This window comes from Callithrix jacchus, chromosome 6 (genome assembly GCF_049354715.1).
Source record: "Callithrix jacchus isolate 240 chromosome 6, calJac240_pri, whole genome shotgun sequence".
Taxonomy (NCBI): Eukaryota; Metazoa; Chordata; class Mammalia; order Primates; family Cebidae; genus Callithrix; species Callithrix jacchus.
The window spans coordinates 96,216,804-96,244,226 of record NC_133507.1 but is presented as its reverse complement, the minus strand read 5'-3'; the positions used below and the strand labels follow the sequence as shown (position 1 = coordinate 96,244,226).

The 27,423-nt window shown below is 43.2% G+C and overlaps 1 protein-coding gene across 7 annotated transcripts in view; it reads left to right on the top strand.

Moving 5' to 3' along the window:
• MGAT5 (alpha-1,6-mannosylglycoprotein 6-beta-N-acetylglucosaminyltransferase) overlaps window positions 1-27,423 on the top strand; it is a 326,791-nt gene that overhangs the window by 260,824 nt on the left and 38,544 nt on the right. For 4 of the 7 annotated variants that reach the window (XM_008998990.5, XM_035305064.3, XM_035305063.3 and 1 more), the window contains 2 exons: window positions 15,752-15,901; window positions 26,144-26,290. In XM_008998990.5, the coding sequence (XP_008997238.1) occupies window positions 15,752-15,901; window positions 26,144-26,290 (297 nt within the window). The remainder of the gene's footprint in view (window positions 1-15,751; window positions 15,902-26,143; window positions 26,291-27,423) is intronic. The other 3 variants (XM_054257690.2, XM_078327938.1, XM_078327939.1) reach the window with 1 other exon arrangement.

Genomic DNA, 27,423 nt, shown 5'->3' with positions numbered 1-27,423 from the left:
AGCCACAGATGATTGAGTATTCAGATGTGTACTCAAGAGCTCCAAAGTCCAATGATGGGAGTTTGCCTCTGAACAGAAGACTACGAATGGAGACCTCCAATGGAAAGTGACTTATCAGGTGATTATTTAAAAATCAGTATACTTTCCACCCGTAATTCTTCGATGACAGCTATTCCAATAATGAGAAGTTAGGAGACTCCAAAATCTTCAGCTAAAATTCATGGGGATCAGAGCCTTGGATTTTAGAAGGATGCACAAAAGATGAGGATAAGGGAGGCACAGAACTAACAGGTAAGGTGCCTAAAGCTCAAAAGTTGCCTCCTCTCTCCAAAGTGAAGGACAATGAAAAAGAAAGGGTTCTTTCTTTCCCCTTTGAGTGTTTGAAAGTTTTTCTCAGAATAAACTATGGTGACTCTTTTCCTGTAAATTTTGCCATGAAACATTTCTAATAAAAGAATTGATTAATGAGCCCCCATGTACCTCTCACCTAGCGTCACCAATGATCAACTCACAACACATCACGTTTCTTCTTTATTTGCCTCCACCCCCAGAATATTGTGAAGCAAATTTAAGACATCTTATTCTTTCATAATTAGAGTATTTCAGTATAGTGTGTATCTCTAAAATATGAAGATCTTAAAAAAAACCACTGCTATTATTATACCTAAAAATACTTAATAGTAAGTTTTTAACATTAAAATATACAGGGTTCTGATTTCTTAGATTGTCTCAATGTTTTCATTTTATTTAAAGAAAGATGCAAGTAAGATCCATATATTGTGATCGCATATATTCTTTAAGTCTCTAATTTGTTAAGCCAGGTTATTTATCCTGTAAATTTTTGTCCGCAGTCTAAATCTTACTAATTGCATACCTGTGGCCTTTCTTCTCCATTATATTTTTTGAAGTTGGTAGATAAGATACAGCAGTTTGGTCAAATTCAGGAGTTGGTTTGGTTTTTGAGATGGAATCTCACTCTGTTGCCCAAGCTGGAGTGCAGTGGTGCAATCTCGGCTTACTGCAGCCTCCACCTCCTGGTTCAAGCAATTCTCCTGCCTCAGTTTCCTGAGTATCTGGAATTACAGGTGCATACCACCATGCCTGGCTAATTTTTATATTTTCAGTAGAGACAGAGTTTCACCAGTTGGCCAGGCTGATCTCAAACTCCTGACCTCAAGTGATCTGCCCGCCTTGGCCTCCCAAAGTGCTGGGATTTCAGGTATAAGCCACCATGCCCAGCCCAGGTTTGATTTTTGCAAGGCTACTTCATAGGGGGTTTTGGGGTATTGGCATCAGGAGGCATATAATGTCCAGTTATCTTGCCTTTTTCTTCATGTTAGCGCCCGTTAGGAATAATTGCCTAGACCCGTTAGTTCATTAGTACTTGGTGATATTCTAATCAAGTGTCCTTATGAATTCACTTAATTTAAATATATTTATTTTCCAGTCCACTGCATTCTATGTTGACTAGTAATGCTATATTGACTAGTAAATATAGCCTATAAAGACTAGGCTTGGGGATCTCAGAAAAGTCATCTCAGGAAACAGACCCAGACAACATCTGCACTAAGCTAGCACCCTCTGTCTTTTCCAGATTTGCTCCTTTTTTAAAGGAAGGCTCTTTCTCACTTTAATTTTTCTAAGTGGAGTTTAGCCTCAGCCTCTGTGCTACTCCATATGCTTTCCCAGCTGAACTATCAGACCAACCAGCTAGATAGGTTCCCTGGTGATTAATTTTTCCCTGGAGCCCCTGAGGCCTGTAGTCATGCACATATGGTGTCTAATGGCTTGGTGGATAACTGAGTTAATGGTGTGTGAAGGTGACCTGAATAAGTTTGGAATCAAAACTAATATAGGTTATGGCAAGCTGGTCCCATCATAAATTTGGAGTACTTATATTTTTGCCTAAGTAAGTGTTAGGTGACTCCTTTGGAGAGAAGCTATGTGGTCCTGAGTTCAGAAACTCCATTAAGGACACAGGAGACCACATGCCTCCTCTTGTGAACCTTTTAATGAACATGTTCACTTTCCCTTTCTCACATTCTGCTGGAATTCAGAAAATACTCTCCTTTTATAATTATTCTTTCCAAACTAAGAACGCAGGTAACTAGGACAGGCAGGGTGCTGGTGTGGCTTCATCAGGTTTTCCCAATTTTTTCCTGCAGTTTTTTGCAAGCCTTTCCTTCCATGCTTCAGACTGCGACTGTGTCTTCAGATTGTTTTTTATTGTTTGCAGCTGTGTCCATGAAAAAATACTGAGTTTGACCTCTTAATATATGGATACTAATTTATTGATTAAAAAATGGAGAGTAGTAGAATAATGGTATGCACGGTATACAAATATTACATGTAAAGAAACACATTCATACTGTTTTCTTGCGTCCCCGTGGATCATCTTGTGCATCCTACTTTGAGGTTCACTTTTTAGATCAGGCACCGTTCGAGGTGCCAGCAAAACAGTGCTACCCTTCAACCAAACCAAACACCAAAAGCAAAATCCAACTTCAGTTACTTTAAGTCAGAAAATATAGAAAGGAATTATTTTTATTTCAATATATGTTTCCTTTGTTTTCAAAAATTAAATTGTATTCAAATCACATGGCAGGACACCATAACCCCTTATAAATGCAGGACTTTTCAAAAAGATTTTAACCTTGTCCTATGTCTACTATTATTTTCATGAAGGAGTCTGTCTTAACAAACACAGATTTAAGTCACATGATATATATTCTGTCTAAAAACACATCCCCTAACCCACCTGCCCCCAAATCTAAGTGAAATATAATGGTCACTGATTTTTGCTAAAAATAGTTGCTGCAGAGTTCCTTTAAAATAGCAAGTTATAATCTCTACTGAAGTGGGCCATTTTCTACCCCTCTATATGGTTTCTTTTACTGGATAAATGTCACTTCTTTAGCATCTTTTATGCCAACTCTCAGACTTTTGCCTCTCTTTTCCTTGTTTCAGACCCTAAAGGTTTTTGTTTCTTGGACTCCTGTTTCTTTTACCATGTGTCAATAGAGCAACTTCAGATGCTGTTGATCTAGAGTAATATCCACAGGCTAATGATCTAGACCATCTGATCAGGTCCTTGCCCCACTGAAGTTTGGAATCAAGTAGGAGGAGGGGACATACTGAACTCTCAGGCAGTGTTTAACCAGGTAGGAGACAGCAATATGTAGAGGATTCGGGCTCCATTAGCTGGGGATAGGGATTGAGTGCTGAGAGAGTGGAGGAGGTAGGCAGTGCTGTTAGCGATCTGCTTGAAGAAAGCATCCAAAAGAGACTACCACTTGGAGTTCTTCAAAGGGGTCTTACCTTGGGTGGTAAATGGCAGGATGGCATTTCGAAGCAGGAGAGAGTCTTGAACAGACTGGAAACTACAGTTACTGAGCCTAGACTGAATCTCTTTGGCTGCTGTGATACAGTGCCATAGACTGGGTGACTTATAAATAATAGAAATGTATTTGTTACAGTTCTAGAGGCTGAAAGTGTGAGATCAGGATGCCAGTATGGTTGGGTTCTGGTGAGGGGCCTCGTCTGGGTTACAGACAGCCAATGTCTCTTATCCTCACCTGGTGGAAAGAGTGAGCTAGATCTCTCTTCTCTTCTTAAAAGGGCACTATTCCTATCCATGAGAGCTTCACTCTTGTGACCTCATTACCTCCCACAGGCCCCACCTCCTAGTACCATCACAGTGGGGATAAGGATTTCAGCAGTGGGGATATGAATTTTGGGGGACACAAATAATTAGTCAGTGACAAACCTGGACATGGGATGGAGAAGAAAGGCTTGGCTAGAATAGAACCGCAAGGTTGAGAACTCATGAGGAGAATTCTGTGTAGTTGGAGTTACTTAACCACATTATCTCATGTCATCCTTTGGACCTCTCCAGAAGGGAGGGTGGTTATTACCTGAAGAGTCTGGGTGCAGGTGGGTGAAACCACTTCCCGAGGGCACATAGCCGGCAAAGGGAAATGTCAGAGTTCAAAATCCTGATTTCCTGGCTCTGAGTCCTTCCCCATTTTTCTTGTACCTCCCTGTAGGGTGTGTCATGTTGTCATCGGTAACAGGGCAGAGCTTCAGCACTCACAAGCTGCCTGAGAAATGGGAGGGCAGGGGGAGGACATAGAAAGTGAGAGGTTTTCCAAAACCATTGACAAGTATGAGACCTCAGCTTTGCTTTGTTGGTGTATTTTAATTGTTTCTGTTTTCAAACTACTGCTTGCAAATTAGACACTATCTGCTTTTCCTTTCAAATATTTATTTGCAGCATTTTAGATTCAGTGGTACTCTAATTAGTCTGATCACTTTTATTTTACTATCTTCATGTTTTCAAGAAATCAAGAATGAGGTGAAGAAATTTCAAGAGGCATGTGATTTATTTTGAGGAGAGGGATGGAGAGGGTATTTTTAGCTTTTGTCTTAAAAATGAGCTCTTCATTTAAAGCCTGGTGGTCAGCTGCCCTTTAAAGGGATCTTACACTGCCATACCTGAATCAGAATCTCAGTCTATGGACCTCACAAAGAAAGAGAGGTGCCTGGAATTTAGAAGTTTGTTCTTAGCTTGGTGGGAGCCGGGGAGGGAAGAAGCCCAAGAGAGTCTTATGTTTTAAATGGCCTGGTTTGTCACATGTCTGGTCCCAGCCTACAACAACAGCGTGTTGACACTGGTATTCTGAGGGGAGAGATTATGTACATTATTACCAATGCACACATCCGTCGTCATGAAGCGTGGGTATTAATGCATAAGGCACGGGGCTGAGTGCCTCAGCAAGGAAAATTTTGCAAGCACAGCCCTACAACTAGAGCTTAAAACTAGAACTGCAGCTTAGTGATGTGGCATGGTGGAAACCAACCTGTGACATCCCCCCCAGAAGGGGGCACCCCTAGGTCAGTGGGCCCTGCACTGAGGACAGAAAGCCCTTTGGTGAGGGATGCTATCACACATCCCAGGAAGGCATTGCATTCTCTGAGGTCTGTGGTGTCCACTGTCTCAGCCGTAACTAAGTGCTGGGTAGAGTTCTTTCAGATGCATGAGCCTTGGGGAGAGTGAATGTGTGAGAGAAAGAGAATGTGCCCTTCACATAATAATTTTAAAATCTCATTTGTTTCTGTGAACACCCACATGAGATAATAGGACAAGTTTAATATTCCCTCATTTTACAGATAAGAAAACTAAAGTTTGGGAACTTGCCGAAGTCCCATAAAAAGTTCGAGAACTGGAATAAAAACCCACATTACTTCATTCTTGTCCCCAAACTGCCTGCTAATTTTTACACAAACGTGTATAGGGCCCTAGAAAAGGCCGGATTACCTCAGATCAGTGTGGGAGGGCTGGCCTGCCTGTGTAAAGGCTATTTACAGACAGAGACCAATTCTCCCCTCTCTACTCGGAGTAATTAATGCCACCCCTTCTGTGAGACTGCTGATAAGAGCCGCCAAGCATAAGGATCTTCAAAAAGTCTTGTCTTTTTGAAGCAGTGCTGTTTACCCTGCGTATAATTATTATAACAATGAGAGCTTCCTGGCACATGAAATTATGTCTTATTTGGAGTCTGTCATCCCCCTGTGCAGACCATGAAGTCAAGAGCTGGGATGGCACCAGAAGGGGCATTGCGACCTGCCTGAGTCTGTTTGGCTGTCCCAGTGTCTCCAGAGAGGTGCCTTATATTATTTATTGGGGCTTCCAAGAGAGGAACATCTCCAAACACTGCTATAGAATCATATGATAAATTATTTTACAGTTAATTAAGCACTGAGTGAAACTGTTTCAGCCCTTGACTCTGTGCTGCCATGCTTCTCCACAACATGGTGGCCTGGTCTCCTGCTTTATGTAATTCAAAATCAAACTGATGGAGCTGGCCTGATTGGCCCCCCCGGCCGCCCCCACCTGCTGTTTTGGAAGGATCCAGGAAGAAGCACATGCACATTGATTGGAGTATAAACTCCTTCCTTATCTGTGGTGCATTGAATTCAGGCTGCCCTTTTTATTCTTAACTGTGAGAGACTGGCAGGAACCTAAGGCCCTTGTGATGAAAAATAATGGTGTGCACCATCCTGTAGAAGCGGGCCTTGCCTCACGCTCCATTTTCGCTTTCTGGTTTCCCATTGAAACTGGGCCTTCTCCACTCATCCCATCTTTCACATTTCTGCATAATTACTATATATGAGGCATGCCCACTGGGGCTGCCAAATGTGATTTTGCAGGCAGGTCTTTTTCCCTTGGTTGCAAGATAATTACAAGTAGAAAATTTGGAAATTACAAGAAAGCAAGTACTTTTCATCCTGACCTGCAGAAATTGTGTTCTGCCAGTCACTGTGTGCGTGCTTATTTTTATATTTTGCTTTATATGAAAAAAAGCTTTTTGAAATTAATTTTAAAAGTTTCTTGATCAACTGAATAAAGATCAATTAACATCTGCTAATAATACCCTTTAAATTGAATATACAAAGAGTATTGTTGGCTGGACGCTGTGGCTCATGCCTGTAATGCCAGCACTTTGGGAGTCCAAGGTGGGCGGATCATGAGGTCTAGAGATCAAGACCATCCTGGCCAACATGGTGAAACCTCGTCTCTACTAAAAATATAAAAATTAGCTGGGCGTGGTGGCACGCGCCTGTAGTACCAGCTGTTCAGGAGGCTGAGGCAGGAGAACGGCTTGAGCCAGGAGGCAGAGGTCACAGTGAGCCGAGATCGCGCCACTGCACTCCAGCCTGGCAACAGAGCAAGACTCCCTCTTAAAAAAAAAAAAAAAGTTTCTTGATCAACTGAATAAAGATCAATTAACATCTGCTAATACTATCCTTTAACATGAATATACGAAGAGTATTGTTTTGATGGAATTTCTCACTGATGTACAACACTTAACACTGGAAAACACAAAATGTAATATTATTTCTCGCTAAGAGAAACAAATATATAGATAGAATTCTTCCCCCTTGTTACAAAGAAATACACTAAAGTGATTTAAAACTATTAATTCGTATGGTATTATTTTTAATTTATTCTTTACTGATGTGATTGGGTTGTACTTGGCCTCTGTGGTTAGGTTCCTGGCCTCTGGGCACCTCAGTTTAATTGTCAGGAGAAGCCCCATCACACCCACTGCCAGTGTGACCGTGCAGTGTTCCAAAACCCTGAAGACCTCACAGGATGGCCCTGTAATAATAGAAGACAGTTCTCTTTCCTTTAAATACTATCCGGCCAAAGCTCATCCAGGTATCTCCTCCTCCCTTTCAGGAAAGGATATTCAGTCCACAATTTCCTGACCCTTTAGGGATTCTATAAAACATGGGATTTCAGTTTGCCAAGGCAAAACCTTCCACTGTGACAGCTTCCTTTGTCACTAAACAGTCTGTTTTCTGTGGTTACTGCCCAGGTAGGTGGAAAATAGAAAGCTCCTGGAGGAGTCTGCAGACACATTTGGCCTGTGATGGTGTGTTTTCAACCTTCCAGCCGTTTTCTGCATGGTAGTATAGCTGGTAGGCTTTGTTCCTTTACGACTGTGTCAGAGTAGATGAAGGAACATCATTATCCCTAAGTGACTGCATTTGTATTGAGGAAAAGAGAAACCAGCTCTGCAATTTGAAGGCCTCCTGCCCTTCTTAAAGCAGAAAGGAGGTCGTGTCAAAGGGTTTCTTGTTTTCACAAATGGGCTGGTGGTTCCCCAGGGTCCTTTAAGGGCCGTTCGTTAAATAGCAGAAAGCTCTGTGCTAAGGCAGAGAAAATCCAGAAAAACGGAAGTGCTGGAAAATAGGGACCCACACTGACTAACCAGTTCAGACTGAGAGATGTAGAGTGGGCATAAGCATTGGTTCCACATGGGCAGTAGTGTGAAGGTGCTAGCCAGCTCAGGATTCTCATGTCTAGCTTGTCCCATTTTATGGCTTTGGAGCAGTATTAGCACCTTATTTTTAAAAGCAAGGGTACATATTAAACATCTTTTACATGCATTTTATTCCCACTGCTGGCCCAGCACTGCACATGTAATAGATGTCTAAAAGAACCATGAAGTGGTATTACTTCCTACTTATAGATGAGACATTGGCTATCGAGTTGCAAATACAGGACCAATTGCTCTTTCTGTACCATCCATTTAGCCTAAGACATCTCCCTATGTCTGTCTTTGGACCAGAAACCAAAATTCTCTCCTACTTGGACAGTAGAGAATAATGAGTAAAGTGCTTGTGGCTATTCTTTCCTCTCACTTATTCCCCGAGGTAGGCAAGTTCTAGAGCCATTCAGTATCATACTTGAGACCAATTGCCCAAGATAAAGAGTAATTTATGTCAGATGAGCTCAACCAAGACTAAGTGTGGAGGCCAGTACATGAAAGAAAGCAGACTCCCTTCTTTATAGTGTCCGTGGCCCTATAGGTGGACCACAGACTGGGCTGGAAACAAGAAAGCAAGGTTCCCCTTATTGCACCACTGCAATGATTGAGCACCATCTTTTCTCCTAGAGAGGCATGGGTTTGGGAAGGAAGAGGAAGAGGTGAACAGCCTTTGAGATTCTTAGATTCCAAGGGTCTTTCAGAGCCCCACACGGCAAGGACCACCCCTGTATATATATACATATATATATTCATTGACCTTGTGTGGTTACTTGAGATAAAGGAGCCAAGGACTGCACTGACTTTAAATGGTTCTGAAATGTAAATTCGTTCTGCTACACTGCCGAAATTCACAGAGATTTTCATTTTATAATTTACCCCAATCTTGAAATAAAATAATTTTTCATATTTTATTTACCTTGCAATTCCTAAGTGAACGTGGTACATAAGAGCTATATAAAAAGGAGGATGAATCAACTATAAAATATACCTTTTCAGGGTTGCAACTCTCTTTTTATTTTGTTTTTTATTAGAATACACACTTAGGTAATCGTGGACTTTAAGTTCATTTGCTGGGAGCAGGTGGAAAGTGAAGGAATGCACCGTGCCTGAGATCCACGTTTCCCACAAGTCCATAAGTGCTTTGTGGTTTGTGTGTCTGCCCTCTTTGTGTTTCTCACTCAGCCAGTATGGATTCACTGCACACTCACCCTGTGCCAGGCCTCTGCTGAGCCTAGTGTTCTGCCCTGGAGAAGTTCACACTTCCAGCCATCTGGGAACATCTAGTGACAGTGGATCCCAAGCAGGAAGATGGTCAAGGCACAGAGGAGACAGCAGTGACCTTCATCTGGGTAGATCCAGGACTGCCTGGTTGTGAAAGAAGAGGAGGCAGGAGTCCATCTAGAAGAAAAGGAGGGAGGAAGGAAGAGTCTTTGGAACATAGGCAGTGGCAGGCCAGGTGTGAGAGAGCAGGAGAGGTTTGGGAGTGAGGGATAAGTTAAGTGTAGGTAGAGACCTTAAGCAAGTAGCAGAGGGAATAGTTGGGGTTAAAGCTGGAGAGCTTGGCAGAAGCCCAGAGTGTGAAGGGCCTTGTGTGCAGCACTGGGAAGCCCTTTATATAGGGAAACAAAACTTGGGTTTTAGAAACTAGTGACAATGAGGAGGATGGGTTGAAGGGGTGAGAGCCTACAGACAATGTCTTAGCCCACAGCCTCTAGAAAGCAGAGACTGAGACAAAGACTAAAGTACCAATATTTTGCTGCAGAGGGAGTTGCAAACCCAGGGCAGCAAGGATGAAGGAAAAGGGAAGTGCAGGGTAACAGATGGTGTGGCTGACCATGCTGGGGGGCCACACAGACACAGCAGCACATTGGGCTGCCTGGACTTTCCCCAAAGCCCTACGAAGAGGAGCTCTACCTCGGAATAGTCTGGAAGAGAGAACGGAGGTGGGTTTTATTTGCCCTGCTCCTTCCTGTGTCCTGTTTGCCATCAACCTCAGTTCTAAAGCCCCTCTAGTTCTGCGATGCTATTTAGAAAGGAGGACCCCACCACCCCATCCCATGATACAGATTATTCCCCGTCTGGCAGCAGAGGGTAGCCTGACTTGTGTGAGCACTGACTGAAAAAGAGAAGAGCAGGGGGAATCTGAAAGCGCTCCTAAGGAGCATGCCACTGTTCAGACAAAGAGTCCATCCCAGACATTACGACAGTACTTCATGCAGGAGGGGGCAGGCAGAGCAAATGGAAGCAACCTGTAGTGGAAGGAGGTTTACAGGATCTTCATTTTGTGCAGCTGACAGCCCCAGCCTCAGCCTGTCTAGGAGTTACATTACAGTAACAGTAAAGGACTCCTCTGGCTGGTTCTTGTCCAGGCATACTCTATGGCCTTATTTTCTTAAATAAAAAATATGGTTCATTATTGTATGTTTGTAAAACCATGTAACAGGCCAATTTCCATATTTGTGGGGAAAGAGGGGAAGGTGCTTCAGGCTGAGTATCTTTTATCTAAAATGCTTGCAACCAGAAGTGTTTTTGATTTTGGATTTTTTAAGATTTGGGGATATTTGCAAATACTTAACTGGTTGAACATCCCTATTCCTGAAAATCTGAAATTCAAAATGCTCCAGTACTCAGCAGTTTGGATTTTGGAGCACTTTGGATTCTTGGATTAGGGATGCTCAACGTATACTTTAAAAATGATTAAAGTTCCACAGTGGCCAAAATCAAGCATCCAATCACAAGTGTACTTGCCAGGGCTCCTACTGATGTAAATGATAGAAGCCTGACTTACTGGTTTAGGCCATAGCAGGGATTGGCTGACTGTTGGAACCCTGGCTAGGGCAAGGATGGCACCTGTGCTTAGGCATGACCTGAGCTGTGGGCCGAGACCTTACCACTCTGTCCTGTTAGGCCTTCTCTGTAGGACTTAAATTTTTCTCTGGCCTGCATGGGGTGGGGCACACGCTTTCCTCCTCAGCCTGATTTTATCATTCTGGAGAGGGAGTGACAGCACTTCCCAGGGAGGAGTACTACTGCCTAAGACTCACAGATGTTCACCACTGGAGGAGCCAACTTCAGGCTGAACTGTGGAATTTTTTAAATGACAGGTGCTGCATGAATGAGGGGAAATGAAGTCCAGGAGAAATATGTGTGTCTGCAGTGAGGAGTAGAGCTGTTACTGGGGAGGATATTGCCGTTCAAAGAACATTCCTGTACTCTGATTTGCCAGCTAAAAAGGAAGTTGGAGATCAAAGAGATACCTGTACCCCATGTTTATTGCAACACTGTTTACAATAGCCACGGTACAGAATCAGCCTGAGTGTCAGTCAGCAGATGAATGGATAAAGAAAATGTGTACATACACAATGGAATATGATTCAGCCATTTAAAAACAAGGCAGTCTGTAACTAGCAGCAACATGGATGGAGCTGGGGATCATTATGTTAAGTGAAATAAGTCAGACACAGAAAGAAGTCAAATGTTCTCACTCATAAGCGGGAGCTAAAAAAGTGGTCCTCAGAGAGGTAGAAGTAGAATGATAGATACCAGAGGCTGGGAAAGAGGGTAGGTGGGAATGAAGAGTAGTGAGTTAATGGGTACAAACATACAGGTAGATAGAAGGAATAAGTTCTGGTGTTCAATAGCAGACCAAGGTGACTATAGTTACCAATAGTGTATTGTGTATTTCAGATTAACTAGAAGAAAGAACTTGAAATGTTTCCAGCACAAAGAAATGATAAATGTTTGAGGTGATGGTTACCTTAAATACCCTGATTTGATCATTACCTGTAGTATGCATGTACTGAAATACCACATATACCCCACAAACGTGTACTATTATGTATCCATTTAAAAATGTTTTAAAATAAGCTGGGGAAAGCTTCTAATCCTCTGGTTCTGCATTCTACCACTCCCCCTGCTGTGGACTTACAGGAGTGTTGCTTAGATTGAATTGTTTTCCTAAAGCTCTCTCTTCAAGGTCTAAATATCTTACGACTGGTTCTGCACATGTACCTGCCTCCAGCTATGACCATAAACAGCTGAGGAGACACTGACAACACTGCTCGTTGACTCCAGCATGCATTCTCCTTTTCCCTTGCATCTCCTCCCCCGAAAATGAGCTTAGGTAGATTTAAATTTTAATCACTTAGATCAGTTGTTCTTAATGGGAATTTAAATTGAACTAGAGAATAAAAGCATTCGGGGGGCTGCTGGTTGCTCAGCTGGAACCTTTGGGAGACAGAGGTGGTTGCATGCTGAGATGCGATACTAAGTGTAAGCCCTTTTTGACTGCTTCTCCAGAGATCTCTTGGTGATAAAGTTTTTGGAGCAGATAATTTTCTTTGACCTTACTTAGTCTCTTAAGTTGGAGAAAGAAAGTTTTCTGAGAAGTGACCTTGATCCAGTTCCTAGATCAGTGGGACACCAAGGTCTATGGTGTCACCTTCACTCTGGGGCTGGATGCCTGGATGACCAATGTAAGGGAAGGGAAGGGGAGTGTATGCTGGAAAATGTCTCTTACTTCTAACCCCCTCCCCACTTTGAGCCTTTCCATTAGTTGGGGAAAGGCAGACAAGGACACCTTTAATTTTTTATTATACTTTAAGTTCTAGGGTACATGTGCAGAACATGCAGGTTTGTTACATAGGTATACACGTGCCATAGTAGTTTGCTGCACCCATCCCCACGTCATCTACATTAGGTATTTCTCCTAATGCTTTCCCTCCCCTAGTCCCCCACCCCCTCCTAGCCCTGCCCTAGCCCCTCACCCCCCGACAGGCCCTGGAGTGTGATGTTCCATGTGTTCTCATTGTTCAGCACCCACTTATGAGTGAGAACACGAAGTGTTTGGTTTTCTGTTCTGGGACACCCTTAATTTAAAAAATCCTGAATACCCTGTATCTTAAACACAAAAGGTAAGAGTGTCCCTGAAGACAGAAGGGAATCCTTTGAGCACCTCGATGGCAAGAATGGAGGGACCTTCCACCCTGGAGAGGAGGATACCAATTTGATATTATGGAGGCAGAATATACAGTACTGTGACTAATTCAATGTGTGTGTGTGTGTGTGTGTGTGTGTGTGTGGAGCCTGAGAGGGACAGAACCACACATGCAAATCTGGTGTAGGTACTTGGCTGGGAGTTTGGTATGACAGGCTTTGGGGGCACCTTTACCTGGAATAGGTAGTGTGGTTCACCTCCACCAGGATTCCACTAAGAGAACTCCTACAAGTGGTAACAAGAGACCTGAGGTAGAAGTACCTAATTGTCACAACAGTGTCAAAGGCTAAAGTTATGCTTGAAACTTTTTTTTCCTCTAATTACCTGTTGGGATTTTTGCATTTGTGAAATTTCAGAATCCTTTCTGAAAGTAATCTCTAGTTTTGGATTTTATCATGCCAAAAAGTAAGTTCATACACTTTATTAATTTTTACGTATACTTCTTTATATTTGCCCCAACGTGCCTCCTTGTTATGCTTCAAGAAGACCTAGACTTTTCTGGAATTTAATGGCAATACATATGTAATCTAGTACCTTGTTACTTTCCCAGGCATTTAGTCTGGGAACCCTAATCTTGAGTCTGTCTGCAGTGGATATTTTTCACCAGCGCAGGAACCAGATAGGCCAGTTACTGCTCTGCACTGTAGCTCGCCACACATAGCCTAGGGGCCTTTAGCCCATCTTCACTAGCTGGCAACTGGCTTTTTAGGCGTAATGCCTCCGTTTGCTTAAAGGAGAGATGCTTGTCCCCACCTGCATCCCACAACTCCTGCTTTAACACCTGCAGAATGTCCTGAGCGGCCTCCTTTTAGATGAGTGAAATCTACCCGGAGTAAGTCAAATACAAATATGAGGTGGGGTCTGGGAAGAGCTGCATTTATTATAAGGATCCAGAGGGACATGAGGAACTTAAGATAGGGAATGGCTGTGAGTGGGATCGGAACCAGAGCAGCTCCAGGCCCTAGTTTTTTCCTCCTATGTCTCTCTGCTTTCTTTTCTCACTCTCTTCTCCCTCGTCTTTCTACTTATTCTCCTTCTACTCCTCTTTTTTTCTTTCTCTCTGTGTGTGTATCATGCTTGCAGTGGCTGTGTTGGTTGTAGTCACGCTCTTGGATCCCACTTACTACCGACTGTCTATGTGTCTTCCCCTCTTCTTTAGCCCTTACTTGGTTCTTTTCCCATCCCACCCACCAAAACTAGTAACCAGCTTCCTCAGAACTTGTTATCTGGCCCGCAATTGCCCAGACTCCAACACTCAAATGACCTTTTTGCTCTAAAGCGAGTGGCCATCTGGCAGTAATCTCCCTATATACAGGATTCTGAGTTCCCAGGAGAGCATCTGGTTGGCTCCCCCTGCCTTCCTGAGCCTGCTACATCATTCCTGGGCTGCTGGCCAGCCTAGGACTGGGTCCCCTCAGGTCAGACACACCCTTGGCCAATTAGCAGCCAGCAGTTGTGGGCAGAGTAACAAAGCCCCCTGCCTACTTAACAGGAGCTGTGGGTGGTGGCAGGAGTTACCAGATGCATCTAGCACAAGAACCCTTCAAACTAACATATGCCAGGTAGGTGTAAGCTTCTGTACTAATTTAAAGGTACACATTTCTAAGGTAATAAATTCAGCATCTTGTAGTTATACCAGACATGGCATGGAATTAAACTTCAGTCCCACTGTTTATTTTATTTATATGTTAGGATGGGAAGGGTGGTCTTGCCCATGGCAAAGTCACCCTGGTGCATGCAATGAAGAATGTGAACTGTGCTGTTTTTCCAGTCCTGAAGACTTTTGATATATCACTCGAAATGTTTCCCCTGAAGTTGAGGATCTCTTGTAATATCACCAGGGCAGTGAATGGCAGAGACCAGATCATGAACCACCTCATTTAGAGCCTACCTCTGGGCTTCCCTGTGCTCTGTGGCTGCTAATACCACACTTCTGTGTCCCTTGTGGTCTTAAGTCACAAAACCAGCTATTATTAGATTTGCCTGGAGTGTCTGAAAGCAGGCTTAGAATGAGGAAACGTTGTCCCACTTTTATACAACTGGAAAACATTACAGAACTTTTTGAAAATTTCCAAAAAAAAAAAAAAAGAAAAACCCACAAACCCCAGCTTGTACAATGTAGTCATAGGGAAACACATAGAGGTAGAAAAGGTGAACTTGCTTCCACTTCACAGGTGGTTTTGATTTAGAACACGTGCCTCAAAATCCAGTGCCTACATATACAAGAAAGGGGGTTTGGTTTTGCTTCTAATAGTATAAGTAAAACACTCTTGAATGTTTCAGGGCTCCTCAAAAGTTACATTTATTCTCTTTTTTCTACATTTGTCCACCTGAGTCTTCTCATTATCTCTCTAGCTGTGAGAAACTCTCATCTTCCCATGATCCAAATTAGGTGGGATCCAGTTCTGACAACATGAGTTAATCATCACTAGAAACATTGGCAAGAACTGGGAATGTTTGTATTCCTCAGGGACAGCTTAGCATCTCTGGGTAAATACTCCAGTCCAACTGACTGCCTTCTCCAGGCTGTCCTTCCCCACACTTCCTCTCCTAGAGGTAGGAAGAGCCAAAAGCAACTGTTAGGTCCCTGGTAATTTACAAAACAAGGATGATACTTGAAAATAGTTGGCTATATATTTCTTCTTGTAAAATTATACAGTTGGTATTCAGTAATATGTCGCCATATCATATATTTCTTCTTACAAAATTATGCAATGGCTATATGACTGTTTATGCCCTCAGAATCCAGCCAGATTACATTTAAAAGAAATTTTAGCAGCAGTTTGATTGCCAAATTCCTGTGATCTCTATATTAAGAACTCTGTGGCCTCTCGTCCTAGAAGTTCTGGTCCATGACACAGGTTATTATGCAAATGAAAGACAAAGAGAAATGTCTTCTACTTGTTCTCCTCTTTAGAATAAGAAGATCTACTTGGACATTATTCACACATACATGGAAGTACATGCAACTGTTTATGGCTCCAGCACAAAGAATATTCCCAGTTACGTGAAAAACCATGGTATCCTCAGTGGACGGGACCTGCAGTTTCTTCTTCGAGAAACCAAGGTAAAAATTCACCAGGGATGCCATGTTCAGGTTGTTACCATTGGCTGTGAAAATGGGATCAGAATGTTTCATGCTTGTTTTTCAGTGCTGCAATAAGCTCTTTTGGCTATTTTGGGGCAGCAGTTTGCAAGACCAGTGTCAACTGAAAAGTCAGTGAATTGTGAAATGAAATTGTTACAAGTTTTGCTCATTGATTTAGTCAAAAATTGTATTTACTGAGGACCTGTCAGTGTTAGGTGTCAAGCAAGGGGCTAGGGATAAGGCTGTGAATGGAAAAGGTTCAAGACCCTGCCTGAAAGGATGGACCTTCTGATGGAGCAGTGGTTTTCACAGTAAGCCAGGGTGTTGAACTCCTCCCCAACCCAATTATCACTGTTCAAGGAGGGGGTTTCCCAACCAGCTTTTCCTCATACCTCTTTGTTGAGCAAGTATGCATTAGACAGGGAAGAAGTTCAGATGAGGGCAAAGTCCCTGTGGGCTCAGGAAGCAGAACAAGTGTCAGGAGAGGTGCAAGAGATGAAAGATGGATGGGGTATAGACACACCTGGCATTTGGGCCAGACAAGAGTTAGAATCAGATGGTGGAAGTGCAGATGCCCTATTCAGGAAAGAGCTAGAAGCCAACCCAGCTAGCGGAAGTGTTGAAAAATAGTGGAAGGTAAAATTGGATGAGGGGGAGGAGGGTCTGATTGGCACAGATGGAGACAGAATTTAGACCATGTGGTGGAGGTAGCCGGGGAAGTCCCTGAGGATCATTTTGCTCAGCAGTAGCATGATGACCTGTTGCTTTGACACTGTGGGGAAGTCCACCCAGTGGTCTGTGTTCTTTCTGTAACTCTGCCATGGAAGTACCAAATAAAGTTTAGGGACTTGTGAAGAAATGAGAGTTTGGCCTCCAAGGATTGGCTGGTACTTCACTGTATTAGATAAACTCCATCCGGTGTATTAATAAGTTTTTATTTATGAATTTCACAAATATTAAGTAGCTGCAAAGTGCTAGACGTTGTGCAAGGGATGCAGGTGTGAAGAAGGTGCATGGATCCCTCTCGTGGTGTGCTAAGCACAAGGAAGCTTATTATCAGTAGTGCATTTCTCAGCTGTCATCTGTGGTTCACTTTGTTTTCATGTTCAAGGTAGGGGAGAGAGATTGAGCAGGTGGACTTCTATGGCATAATCTCGATTGCCAATCATTGTGTGATACTTCATTTATAAAAACTGTATTCACATATGCTATCTGCTTTGATTCTCACAACAGCCTTAAGAGGTAGATAGAGCAGGTATTATTGTTAATTTTATTTTGAACATGAGGAAATAGGCTAGAGAGTTTGGCTTGCACACTGTAAACTGGGGTCAAGTCTTGGAGGTGGCCCTAACTTACGATTTTTTTAATTGCAAATTAAAGCTCTGCTAGGCCCTTGATGTACTATCCTCAGAAGCACCTTAACTTAACACTAAATAGATACCCATTAGCCAGAAGAATATATATCTCCTTTTTGCCTCAGTTTCTCCATCTGTAAATGCATGTGATCCTTTCTGTGTCCAAGATATTTGTATGATGCCACAAATAAAATAGTTTGACAAATTCTTTAGCCTTTTGGCCAAAGACCTGGTTTGTTTTAATATTTTATTTCCTTCCAAGGTCATCTGCAGTCTCATGACTGTTTTTGGTTATCCAGGAGTGAAATGTGTTCTCTAGTTTTCACTGTTTGCTTTCCATCACCTTCTGTCATAGGCTGACATTTTAGAATCATCCGAGTGTCTGGGCCCTTTAATGGCAGTGCTATTTTTGCCATTTGTTTCATTTTACTTTTCTCCACATTGGATTGTGGAAAGAGCTCAAGCTCCTTTAAAAACCATTTGGCAGAGCTGGTTTCAGCAGCATGTCATTACTGTCTCGCACACTTTTATTAACCCAACCTCATGAATGTCTATCTCAGCTTCACAAATTTTAAAAGAACCCTTACTTACCTACCATCCATTACCCTGTCAGAGACTAGGAAATAGGCCAGAATGGAGATCCCTGATGTCCAGGGGTGGAAAAGAAAAGAGGCAGGGAAGGCCCAGGCCACTATGTCCAAGTTTGCCTAATGAACAAGGATTGCAGGCTGAAATAAAGAACGTGAGGGGTATATGTTCATCCTTGAAAAACTGGGACCCACATAGAGTGTGGCACTGATCCCGTTACCTGTTGCCTGCTCCCTAACTAGAGTATATTAAAATACTCTGAGTGGAATCATGTCTCAGACATTTGGCAAATATGACAAGAATGGGGCAGTGTATTGCTGACTCACCTCACACCCAGCACACAGCCGCAGGCTCCAAAGTGAATGAACCTTGGCTTTGAAATAATGACATGAAAAACCAGTCAGGCTTTGCATCTATAACCCTTTCTGTTTCTGATGCCTTTCTCTGTGTCTCTGAGCAATTGAAAAACCATTTATTCTAATCCACATTGGAAAGGGGAACTGGAGCTGCCAAGAAACAAATGTCGGCAGCATGAACAGGATTCATATACTTCTTGGACTCCTTACTGGTGAGAGAAGCAGGGCTGATCTTCCCAAGAGGGTTAGAGACATAGAGAGATGACTGATGCTTAATCAGCTTCTGACTCATTATTTTTTTTTACAAGCCATCTTTGAATCTCTGCACCAAGCTTAGGAAACCCTCTGCTCAGCAGCATTTTGTCCAGGTATGCCATTAGGGGAGCCGGCGTCATTAGTAGCCTCTTGCTTCAGGGTACCTGTGAAGACGGAAGAAATTCAATATAACACTAATACTGGGGCTAAAAATGCCAGGAAGTTGTTGGGATCTAGCAGACCCTTCTAATTGGGGTATAAATTTGGATGAATGAATTATTTATTACATGACCACAGGCGAGTCATTCAGTCCAGCAAACTCCAGGAGTGCAGTGTAAGCCAGCAAATTAGGATTCACTAGGGTGGCATGTTTTTATTTTTGGCTTAAATCTCCATCTCTTTTCAGTTGGCATCTTTCTTCATCTTCCTGGTTTTAACCTTCATGTCCACCTCCCCCAGTCATCCTTATTTCATATGTGATACTGAATAGTGCATTTGCATCTGGAGCTCACTCAGTGGTTTGTGAGCTGGACCAGTACTGTCCTTTCTACAGTTGAAAACATTGTGGCTCTGGGGAAAAAAAACAGGCAAAGCTGTGGCTTCTGCATGTGCTGTTGCTGTTCCCGTTCTGTACCCAGACCTCCACTCATTAACCTCTCCAAGACTTGGGTGGGTCATGACAGTCCTATTTTCCCATCATGTCAGCTTATCAGCTTACCTGTGGGACTCACCTAGGAACGTGGGCAGGCCTGGCAAATAAGCAGTATGTGTGCCTCTGACCCATCTTATCCTCATGCCTGACTGTGCCACCCTGCCTTCCCCACCCCCACAACTATGTCTCTTCTTACTGAGCTTGGATGATGTGGTCACAAACCTGTCGGAGGCAGGTGCAGTGCAGTAGCTCTCACCTGTAATCTTAGCACTTTGGGAGGCTGAGGTGGACAAATTGCTTGAGCCCAGGAGTTCAAGACCAGCCTGGGCAATGTGGCGAAAACCCATTTCTATAAAAAATTAGCTGTGCATAGTGGCATTCACCTGTAGTTCTAGATTTTCTGGAAGCTGAAATGGGAGGATAACTTGAGTCCAGGAGACTGAGGTTGTGGTGAGCCGAGGTCACCTGCACTCATCCTGAGTGACAGAGGGAGACCCTGTCTTTAAAAAAGGCTGTCTGAAAAACCCAGGGCTTGAGGCAGCAGACCCTCATGCAGCTACATGAGGGGAGATGGCCTTTGCTTGTTCTAGCCACAGGTGCATTTACAGTGCCTGGCTTATAAAAGGTATTTAGATGATTGTATAAAGAATGAAGGGGCTGGACGCAGTGGCTCACAGCTGTAATCCCAGCACTTTGGGAGGCCGAGGCGGGCGGATCACGAGGTCAGGAATTCAAGACCAGCCTGGCCAACATAGTGAAACTGTATCTCTACTAAAAATACAAAAAAAAAAAAATTAGCCGGGTGTGTTGGCAGGTGCCTGTAGTCCCAGCTACTTGGGAGGCTGAGGCAGGAGAATCACTTGAACCCGGGAGGCAGAGGTTGCAGTGAGCCAAGATTGTGCCACTGCATGTCAGCCTGGGCAGCAGAACAAACTCTGTCTCAAAAAAAAAAGGAAGGAAGGAGTCAAAAGGAAATACACTGACCATCTGGGGTCTCTAAGATTTCCTCCTGTTCTCATATGACATGTGCCTAGAGCTGTAAGATCTCCCCAGCTAGAAACAATATCCTTCTGATACCCCATGCCTGCCTTTCTGTGATGTTGCCTACATCTCCAGGCCCTGTGAGTGATAGCCCAAGAGCTTGCTTCCTTAGGGGGAGCAGTCCTTCTTTTTCTATTATAGATTCCCATTTGCCTTCAGGCAGCCAACTGAAGCAGTTTTCATCCTAGTGAGCATACTTCAAGTCATTTCCATGCCATCTAAAAGGGGGAAAAATTGTATGAACACATACATGCCTCCTTCCCTCTCCCCCATCTATACGTGTATGTAGACTGAAGAGTATACAGAGGTATGAGTCAGTAACCTATCTGACTTTCAGAGCAAGAGCACATCCCCACACCCAAATATGTACAACATGTTCAGCCTCTGTGCAGAGACATTTGATTGCTGGAAAGATCCAGTCTCATATTCTTTTGTTCTTTCATTCAGCAAGTAAGTATAATATTAAGTACTAGATATATTCTAGGCCTTAGTCTAGATGTTCTAGAGACAACGATGACTCAAGCAGTTTTGCCCACAAGGAGCATACAGGTGTGCTGGAGAAGGAAAGCAGGTAACTAACAATGTGAAAAGTACACAGGTAGAACTAGTAATAATTCCAAATAATTATACCAACATAAAACCTTATTGTCACGCTGTGAGTGGGGCCAACAGTTCAGCTGTGTAATATGTGGTCCTGTGACTTGTGAAATCAGTGTAGTGGATGGGGTGGTCCCATTCAGAAGACATGAGCCGCTGTCCATGGCTTCCCATAGCAGTAACAGCCATTATGTCTCCCCTCTACCAGGTGCTAGGCCCTATGCTAAACCCTTCCTGTGTATTCTGTGTATTCGCTCTTCACAAAAATTCAGTGATCTTAGTATTGTTAAAACAGTACCATTTTAATGAAGCAGCCACTGAGGCTCTGGTGGTGAATAAGCCTGTTTTGCTGCCTCCCATGTTGGGAGCTGAGGGGTTGTCCTGGTGTGGAATTTGTGTGAGAGAGGCAGAGGTCAGGAAATGGTCCTCCCAGGAGGTGATGCCTGAGTGGACTTTTAATGGTGAACCCTTCAGGCTGGCCCAGCTGAACATGTTCAGCATCTACAGGTTTAAATTTATGCAAATACTCTTTTATTCCCCTATCTCCAAGTTTAATACATTTACAAAGTGAATTGTAATGCATTTGATTTTATGTGGGGCTTTCAAATGATCGAAACTCAGGAACTTTTTATCTTGATACTGTTGGTTGTGGTTTGGTTTTTGTTTGCTTTGTTTTGTTTTTTTGAGACAGAGTCTCTCTCTGTTGCCCAGGCTGGAGTGCAGTGGCGCAATCTCAGCTCTCTGCAATCTCCGCCTCCCAGGTTCAAAGGATTCTTCTGCTTCAGCCTCCTGAGTAGCTGGAACTATAGGTGCATGTCACTATGCCCAGCTAATTTTTGTATTTTGAGTAGAGATGGGGTTTCACCATATGGTGAGGCTGGTTTCGAACTCCTGACCTCGTGATTCGCCCACCTCAGCCTCTCAAAGTGCCGGGATTACAAGCACAAGCCACCACGCCTGGCCTATTTTTGTTGTTGTTGTTGCTGTTGTTTTGTTTCTAAAAGGGTATTTAGGTTGCTGGGCATAATCAGCCAACTGGTCTTCAGGAAATAGTCTAGTTTAGCAGGGGATGTTGACAAAAGTCTGCTTTGAGCATGTAAACACATTCAGTGGGTCTCCTTATCTTTGCCTCCTTGGCCCTTTCAGCTCTTCCCTAGAGAGTCTTCAGGTCATGAGTCACAGGCTTGTGGAGCTCTTACGAGGATAGCGCCAACCTGGATGTGAGAGAGTTGGGTCGCTGTTTATCTCTCCCTTAAGCATCTGGTACCTGAAAGAAGGCAGATGGCCATAGAGGGACTCTTTGGGCTACATAAAAGCACCACATTTTGGAAAAATTGTCTTCTTCATACCCAGCCCTTGCTGGGTTATTTTTAAGATATGAAAGGATACCTATTACCAGAAACATTAATATAATGATTCCCAGTCATTGTGTAAAAAATAAATCTTAGCCATAGCATGTGACTCGTGGGACTGGCTTATGTGGCAGTCATTATAAACCATATCATCTCTTATCTCTCTCGTCTGATGAATGTCCCTCCCCTTTTTTTTAGTACAGGTACTTTATGAAACAGTGAGAACTCACAAATGCACATGCAGGTGCTGAACATCTTGTAAAAACCCACAGACATAACTCCTGCACATGTAAATTCCATCTAAACAATACAAGGCCATGATATGTGGCTGCCTGAAGTTACATATGGATTTGAACTTGAGTGACTGTTTACTGAATGCTTACTAAGTGCCAAACCTTGGAATGAATCCTTTTCATGTACTAGCTCATGTAATCCTCACAGCATCCCCATGAAATAAAACACTGTTACTTGATCCATTTTACACATGAAAAGACTGAGGTTTAGAAAGCTTGTTACCTGGACGAAGGTCCTATAAATAGAATAGATTATAAATGAGCCTTAAAGAATCCATAGACAGAAGCATCTAGCAATTTGTCACTGTTACTGACCTAGTAAACAATGGAGCCAGGCCTTGAAGCCTGATCTGACTCCAGAACCTGTGCTGTTAATTACCACATTGTTCTAGGCACTTTGTGCCAATAATGAATTCATCAGTTCATCTGGTGAACTGGGGATGGTTCATTGTTCGGTTTCCCACCAGAGTCACCATACTAACTTTGTTAGCTGAAACTGGTCTGAGAAGTATGTGCTGAGTGTGCATTTCCTATTTAGGATTATCCTCAATGTTTCCCATCAAGAGTGAAACTGACCAAGCCCATGGATAAAATCCCCTTTATCCATATTTAAAGGATTTTTACTTCACTTAGCAGTTTAAAACAATTGTTTCTTCTTTCAGAGTGGGAAAATCTGAGTGGTTTTACTGGATCCTTTGTGGATGTGTAGGAACGTCCCAATCCTATACTGTGAAGAAAACATGTGGTGCTTCATCTGTTCTCTCTGTTTAGTATTAGTTCAAAAATTTAATCTTACAGTACCAATTCCTCTGTGTAGAAATACTCATTGATGGAGCTAGAGTTGCAGCCATGGAGATATTTTGTCATCTGGAACATCCTTATTAGATTCTGGACTTCTGAAGGCCAGGTGAAGTATAAATAAGATATGGCCAGTTTTCTCTGGCAGAGTTAAGCCTTGGCACTTGAGTACATTCTCGCAGTGTGTCTTTCACTTGCTTGCTAAGGAAATTGGTAAGTAGGCAGAATAGCAGGGGATTAGGGGAAAAGCAGTTCAGTGTGGTTAAGGTGCCAGAGTGTGGCAAGACCATAAGCGCATGGAAGTTTACAGAGTGCTGTTTGCTGGTGATGAACTCTCTCTGCTTATTGTGTTTTTATTCAGACATCAGATGTGCTATTTGATCTTAACGCTTCTGCTTCATTGGAATGTCACAGGTGATAAGTACACAAGAAGCGAGAAAAAAATGGCTAATTTACTGAAGTGACAAAAAAAAAGATTATTTTGGTGTTTCCGAGTAATTCGTTTCCTACAATCTTAATTTGTGTGACAAAAAGCTCATTGCCAGGAAATTTTGCAGCATTTGCTTAGGCTTCATTCTGAACACATGAGGCTTGGGAGAGTTACCCTAAAGTTTTTATTTCAGGTGTCCTGAGATATTCTGGTGCTCACAGAGCGGAAGAGATGGTTCATGTTGTTATTCAGGTATTATTAAACCTAGGTCCTATTCAAGTCCATTAAACAACAGCCTCAAATCCTGTTAATTAATGGGTTCAGATTTGTTGGTCTAAAGAGGCTAATTAAATTTTCTCCCAAGATTTTCTATTTAAATAGACAAACATTGTGCTGCTTGCATTTCCTCCAGAGTTGGTATTTGAAACTTAGAGTTGGTGAAGGTATCCATACTTGATGGCAGGCCTTGATTTTCAGAGGTCAGGAAGCACTGTGGGTTCTCTGACTAAACCTTCAGAGATCCTGATCTGCATCTTCTAGTACCTTTCTTCTCAGTCAGAAAGTTCTGGACTCCCTGTGATACCTCGTGCCCAAGCATGGCCTGACAAAGCTCTCCGCTGGAGAGCTAGCACATCCTCTAGGAAAGGGCAGATCACAGAGATCACAAGCCTGGAGGATAACAACCCTGGATTCTTCATATTCCATAAAGCTGGGAGATCCTGGGACTAGTACATCCCACTGTTTTCTTCCATTTTTTTCTGAAGCCATCAGATCTCTCCCACCCTTGAGCCAGGTGGCTCAAGGCCACACCCCATAGTTAAAAGTTCTCTCTGACAATCTCATTTCTGTTAGCTGTATAAGAGTAAAATGCAGAGCAGGAGCTTCCTAATAATAGTAGAGCTTTCCCTTTATCCTACAGCTTCCAGGCTCCTAGCTACCAAGTTTTCCTCAACACCACCCCCACCCCCACGGGTGATCTCCGGTGGTTCTGCTGCTCAAGGGGAAATGACCCAGCCAGCATTAGGAGGAGCTCTGCTGGCCTCTCAAAGCTTCTTTTCTCCCCAACTCCCTGCCCTGTGGACGTCTCTGGCATTATGATCATGTGGTTTGCAGGAAATGAAAGTTTATTCTTTCAAAAAACCAAAAAGATTGAGTACACTGTTTTGTGCAAAACAAAAGTGAATAGGTCCAGAAAACTTGAAATGTTAGTGCTTTGCCCCAGAATTCCTTCAGGAGCTTTCTGGTTCTCCAGTATATCACATATGGTCTGTGCTCAGGGTTGGCCTGACACATATAGCCCAGCAGATTGGGCCTGGTACCCTCCAGCTGAACCTTTCTAAATGATGGTTCAGTTACAGCAGCTGCAAAGCGAGGAGAGCTAGTGAGAAAGTAGGGGATTCCTGTGAAAAGACTAAGGTAAAGGAGAGCTCAGCATGCAGCTAAATCTAGTTGAGCCTTCTCCTTCACTCTCAGCACTTGACCATGTGGTAGGTGACGCTCTGTGTGAGGGCAGAAGGAAACGATGCCCTGGGGCCCAGTTATCCTTTCTCACTTAATGTGCCCCTGGGGGCTAGAACAGAACAGGCTCCTTGATGCGGGTAGGGAGGACACAGCTTCATCAAGCCCAGGCTTGGACCCTGCCATCAACAACCTGCGGTGCTCCAGCAGTGAGAAGTATACCCACTGAGATGGTATGTGCCGCGGCATTTCTGGGAGCAGTTATTTCATTTTTGGACCCAGGAAATCAGCACCACTGAACTGCAGCTTGCCCCCTTTGTCATCGTGGCTCCCAGCTGCGGTGGTTGCTCTGAGGACTCAGAGCAAGTTGTTGCTGCCATCTATGGTCTGTCTTGGGGGAAGCACATGGTTTGCCTGCTGGAAAGGGAAGCAGCTGCCTTGCAGATTCAGCAACACAGCACTCTCTTCTATCTGAGGGGAAAATAAACACCAAGATGTTGGTGTCCCCCAGTGTCAAACCCATTATGAAAACCTGTGTTTACTAACCTACCATCATTTTAAAGCAGTTCCATTTGAACTGCAATCAAATCTCCAAGTGACCTTTCTGTCCCTCCGCCCAGTATTCCTGAAAGGGCCTGTTGTTTCTTTGGTTCAATGAAGAAACCTTCTGTGTAGTTAAGCAAGTGTTTTTCCAGTCATGTCTCCTGGTGAGTTACAGAAAGATTATTGTTGGGTCTTGGTTGTGGTGGTGGTGGTGGTGGTGGTGTTTTCTTTAATACCCCAACCTCCCTAACCCCTTGATATCCCCTTAATTTTTTTGCTTCCTTAGTGGAAGAGAGCACAGTGAGCTGAGCAGCTTTGTGGAGTCTTTAAATGTTTGTAGTTTTTTCAGATCCTGGTGTAAACTGACTTCTCTCTGCCCCACTCCCCAGGGCCTGGGAGCCTTCCAAAGTGAGGTGTACACATGGGAATGGGCCACAGAACTGCCCCTGCAAGCCAGGAATGCACTGATATGTTTATATAGTGTGTGGTTTTCTGTCTTACAGTTGTTTGTTGGACTTGGGTTCCCTTACGAGGGCCCAGCTCCCCTGGAGGCTATCGCAAATGGATGTGCTTTTCTGAATCCCAAGTTCAACCCACCCAAAAGCAGCAAAAACACAGACTTTTTCATTGGCAAGCCAACTCTGAGAGAGGTAAGTGTCTATCAAAATTATTCTACTTTGAATAATATGAATAATAGCTATTTATTGAGTGCTGGTGTCGATATTAACTTCATTTAACATGATTGGGTGGAAAATGAAGATGTGGAGGCTTAGAGAGACAAATGACCTGATCATGTCATCACCTTGCGAGTTAGGGCCAGTATTTGAATCTGCTTCTGCCTTCACCAAGTAAGGGATCTTGACACTCTACCCCAAATGTAGCTTATTGTAAACTCAGACATTCTAGCCTTCTGCTTATAGCTGAACTCTGATTTCCTGAATATTTGGAGTTTAAGGAATGAGGTCAACTGGTTAGCAGATATTTGTGGAGAATCTGCTCCCTGTGATTGGCTTTGGAGAATAAAAAGTGGGCTGTAGGATTTTTCAAAGAACATCAACCTTAGGATACCAGGAATATTGTGGGTAAAGTAATGTGACTTGTTTTTCACCCACCCATTGCTAGAACCATTTACAGAAGCCTCATTTGAATTGCCTTCAGAGATCCTGTTGAAAATCTGCAGTGTGTGATGCATCACCATTGAGGGTAGTTGGATTTGATTTAGGGCAATAAACAAAAGTCTTTTACAGCTAAGTGTGAGTGATCAAGCTGGATGTTTATTCATCTGGTCAGAAACAGGTGTGTGCAAGAAACCATAAGATTGATTTTCTCATTATTTCTGTGTAGTTAGTCGTAAGTGGCTCTGTAGGCTGCTTATAAAGGTAAGTCATAGCAGCATCCTTGTCATTCAGGGCCTTTGATTGGGGGATTACATTGATGAGCAGCCCTCCTATGGCATATCAATGTAGAACAACAGTTTATAAAACATAAATTTTTCAATTCTACCTTTAAACCCTCTGAGTCATTTTCTCTCCCCAAGAGTATATAAGGTGCATTTTCAATGATTATTTTTTCATTTGTCAGTCAGAAACCTTGACAATTTACAGAACTGATTATTTTTGTCTGACCCTTTCTGTCATTGGTGAAATGGCCAAAGGAGATAGAAGATCAATAAGATCCATAGTTTATCTATGAAAGGTTAATCTGTGGCCCAGATAACCTCCAACAAGGGTTGCCTGTGTGTGTGTATGTGTATAGGTGGGAGATGGGATGGGGGGGTTCCTTC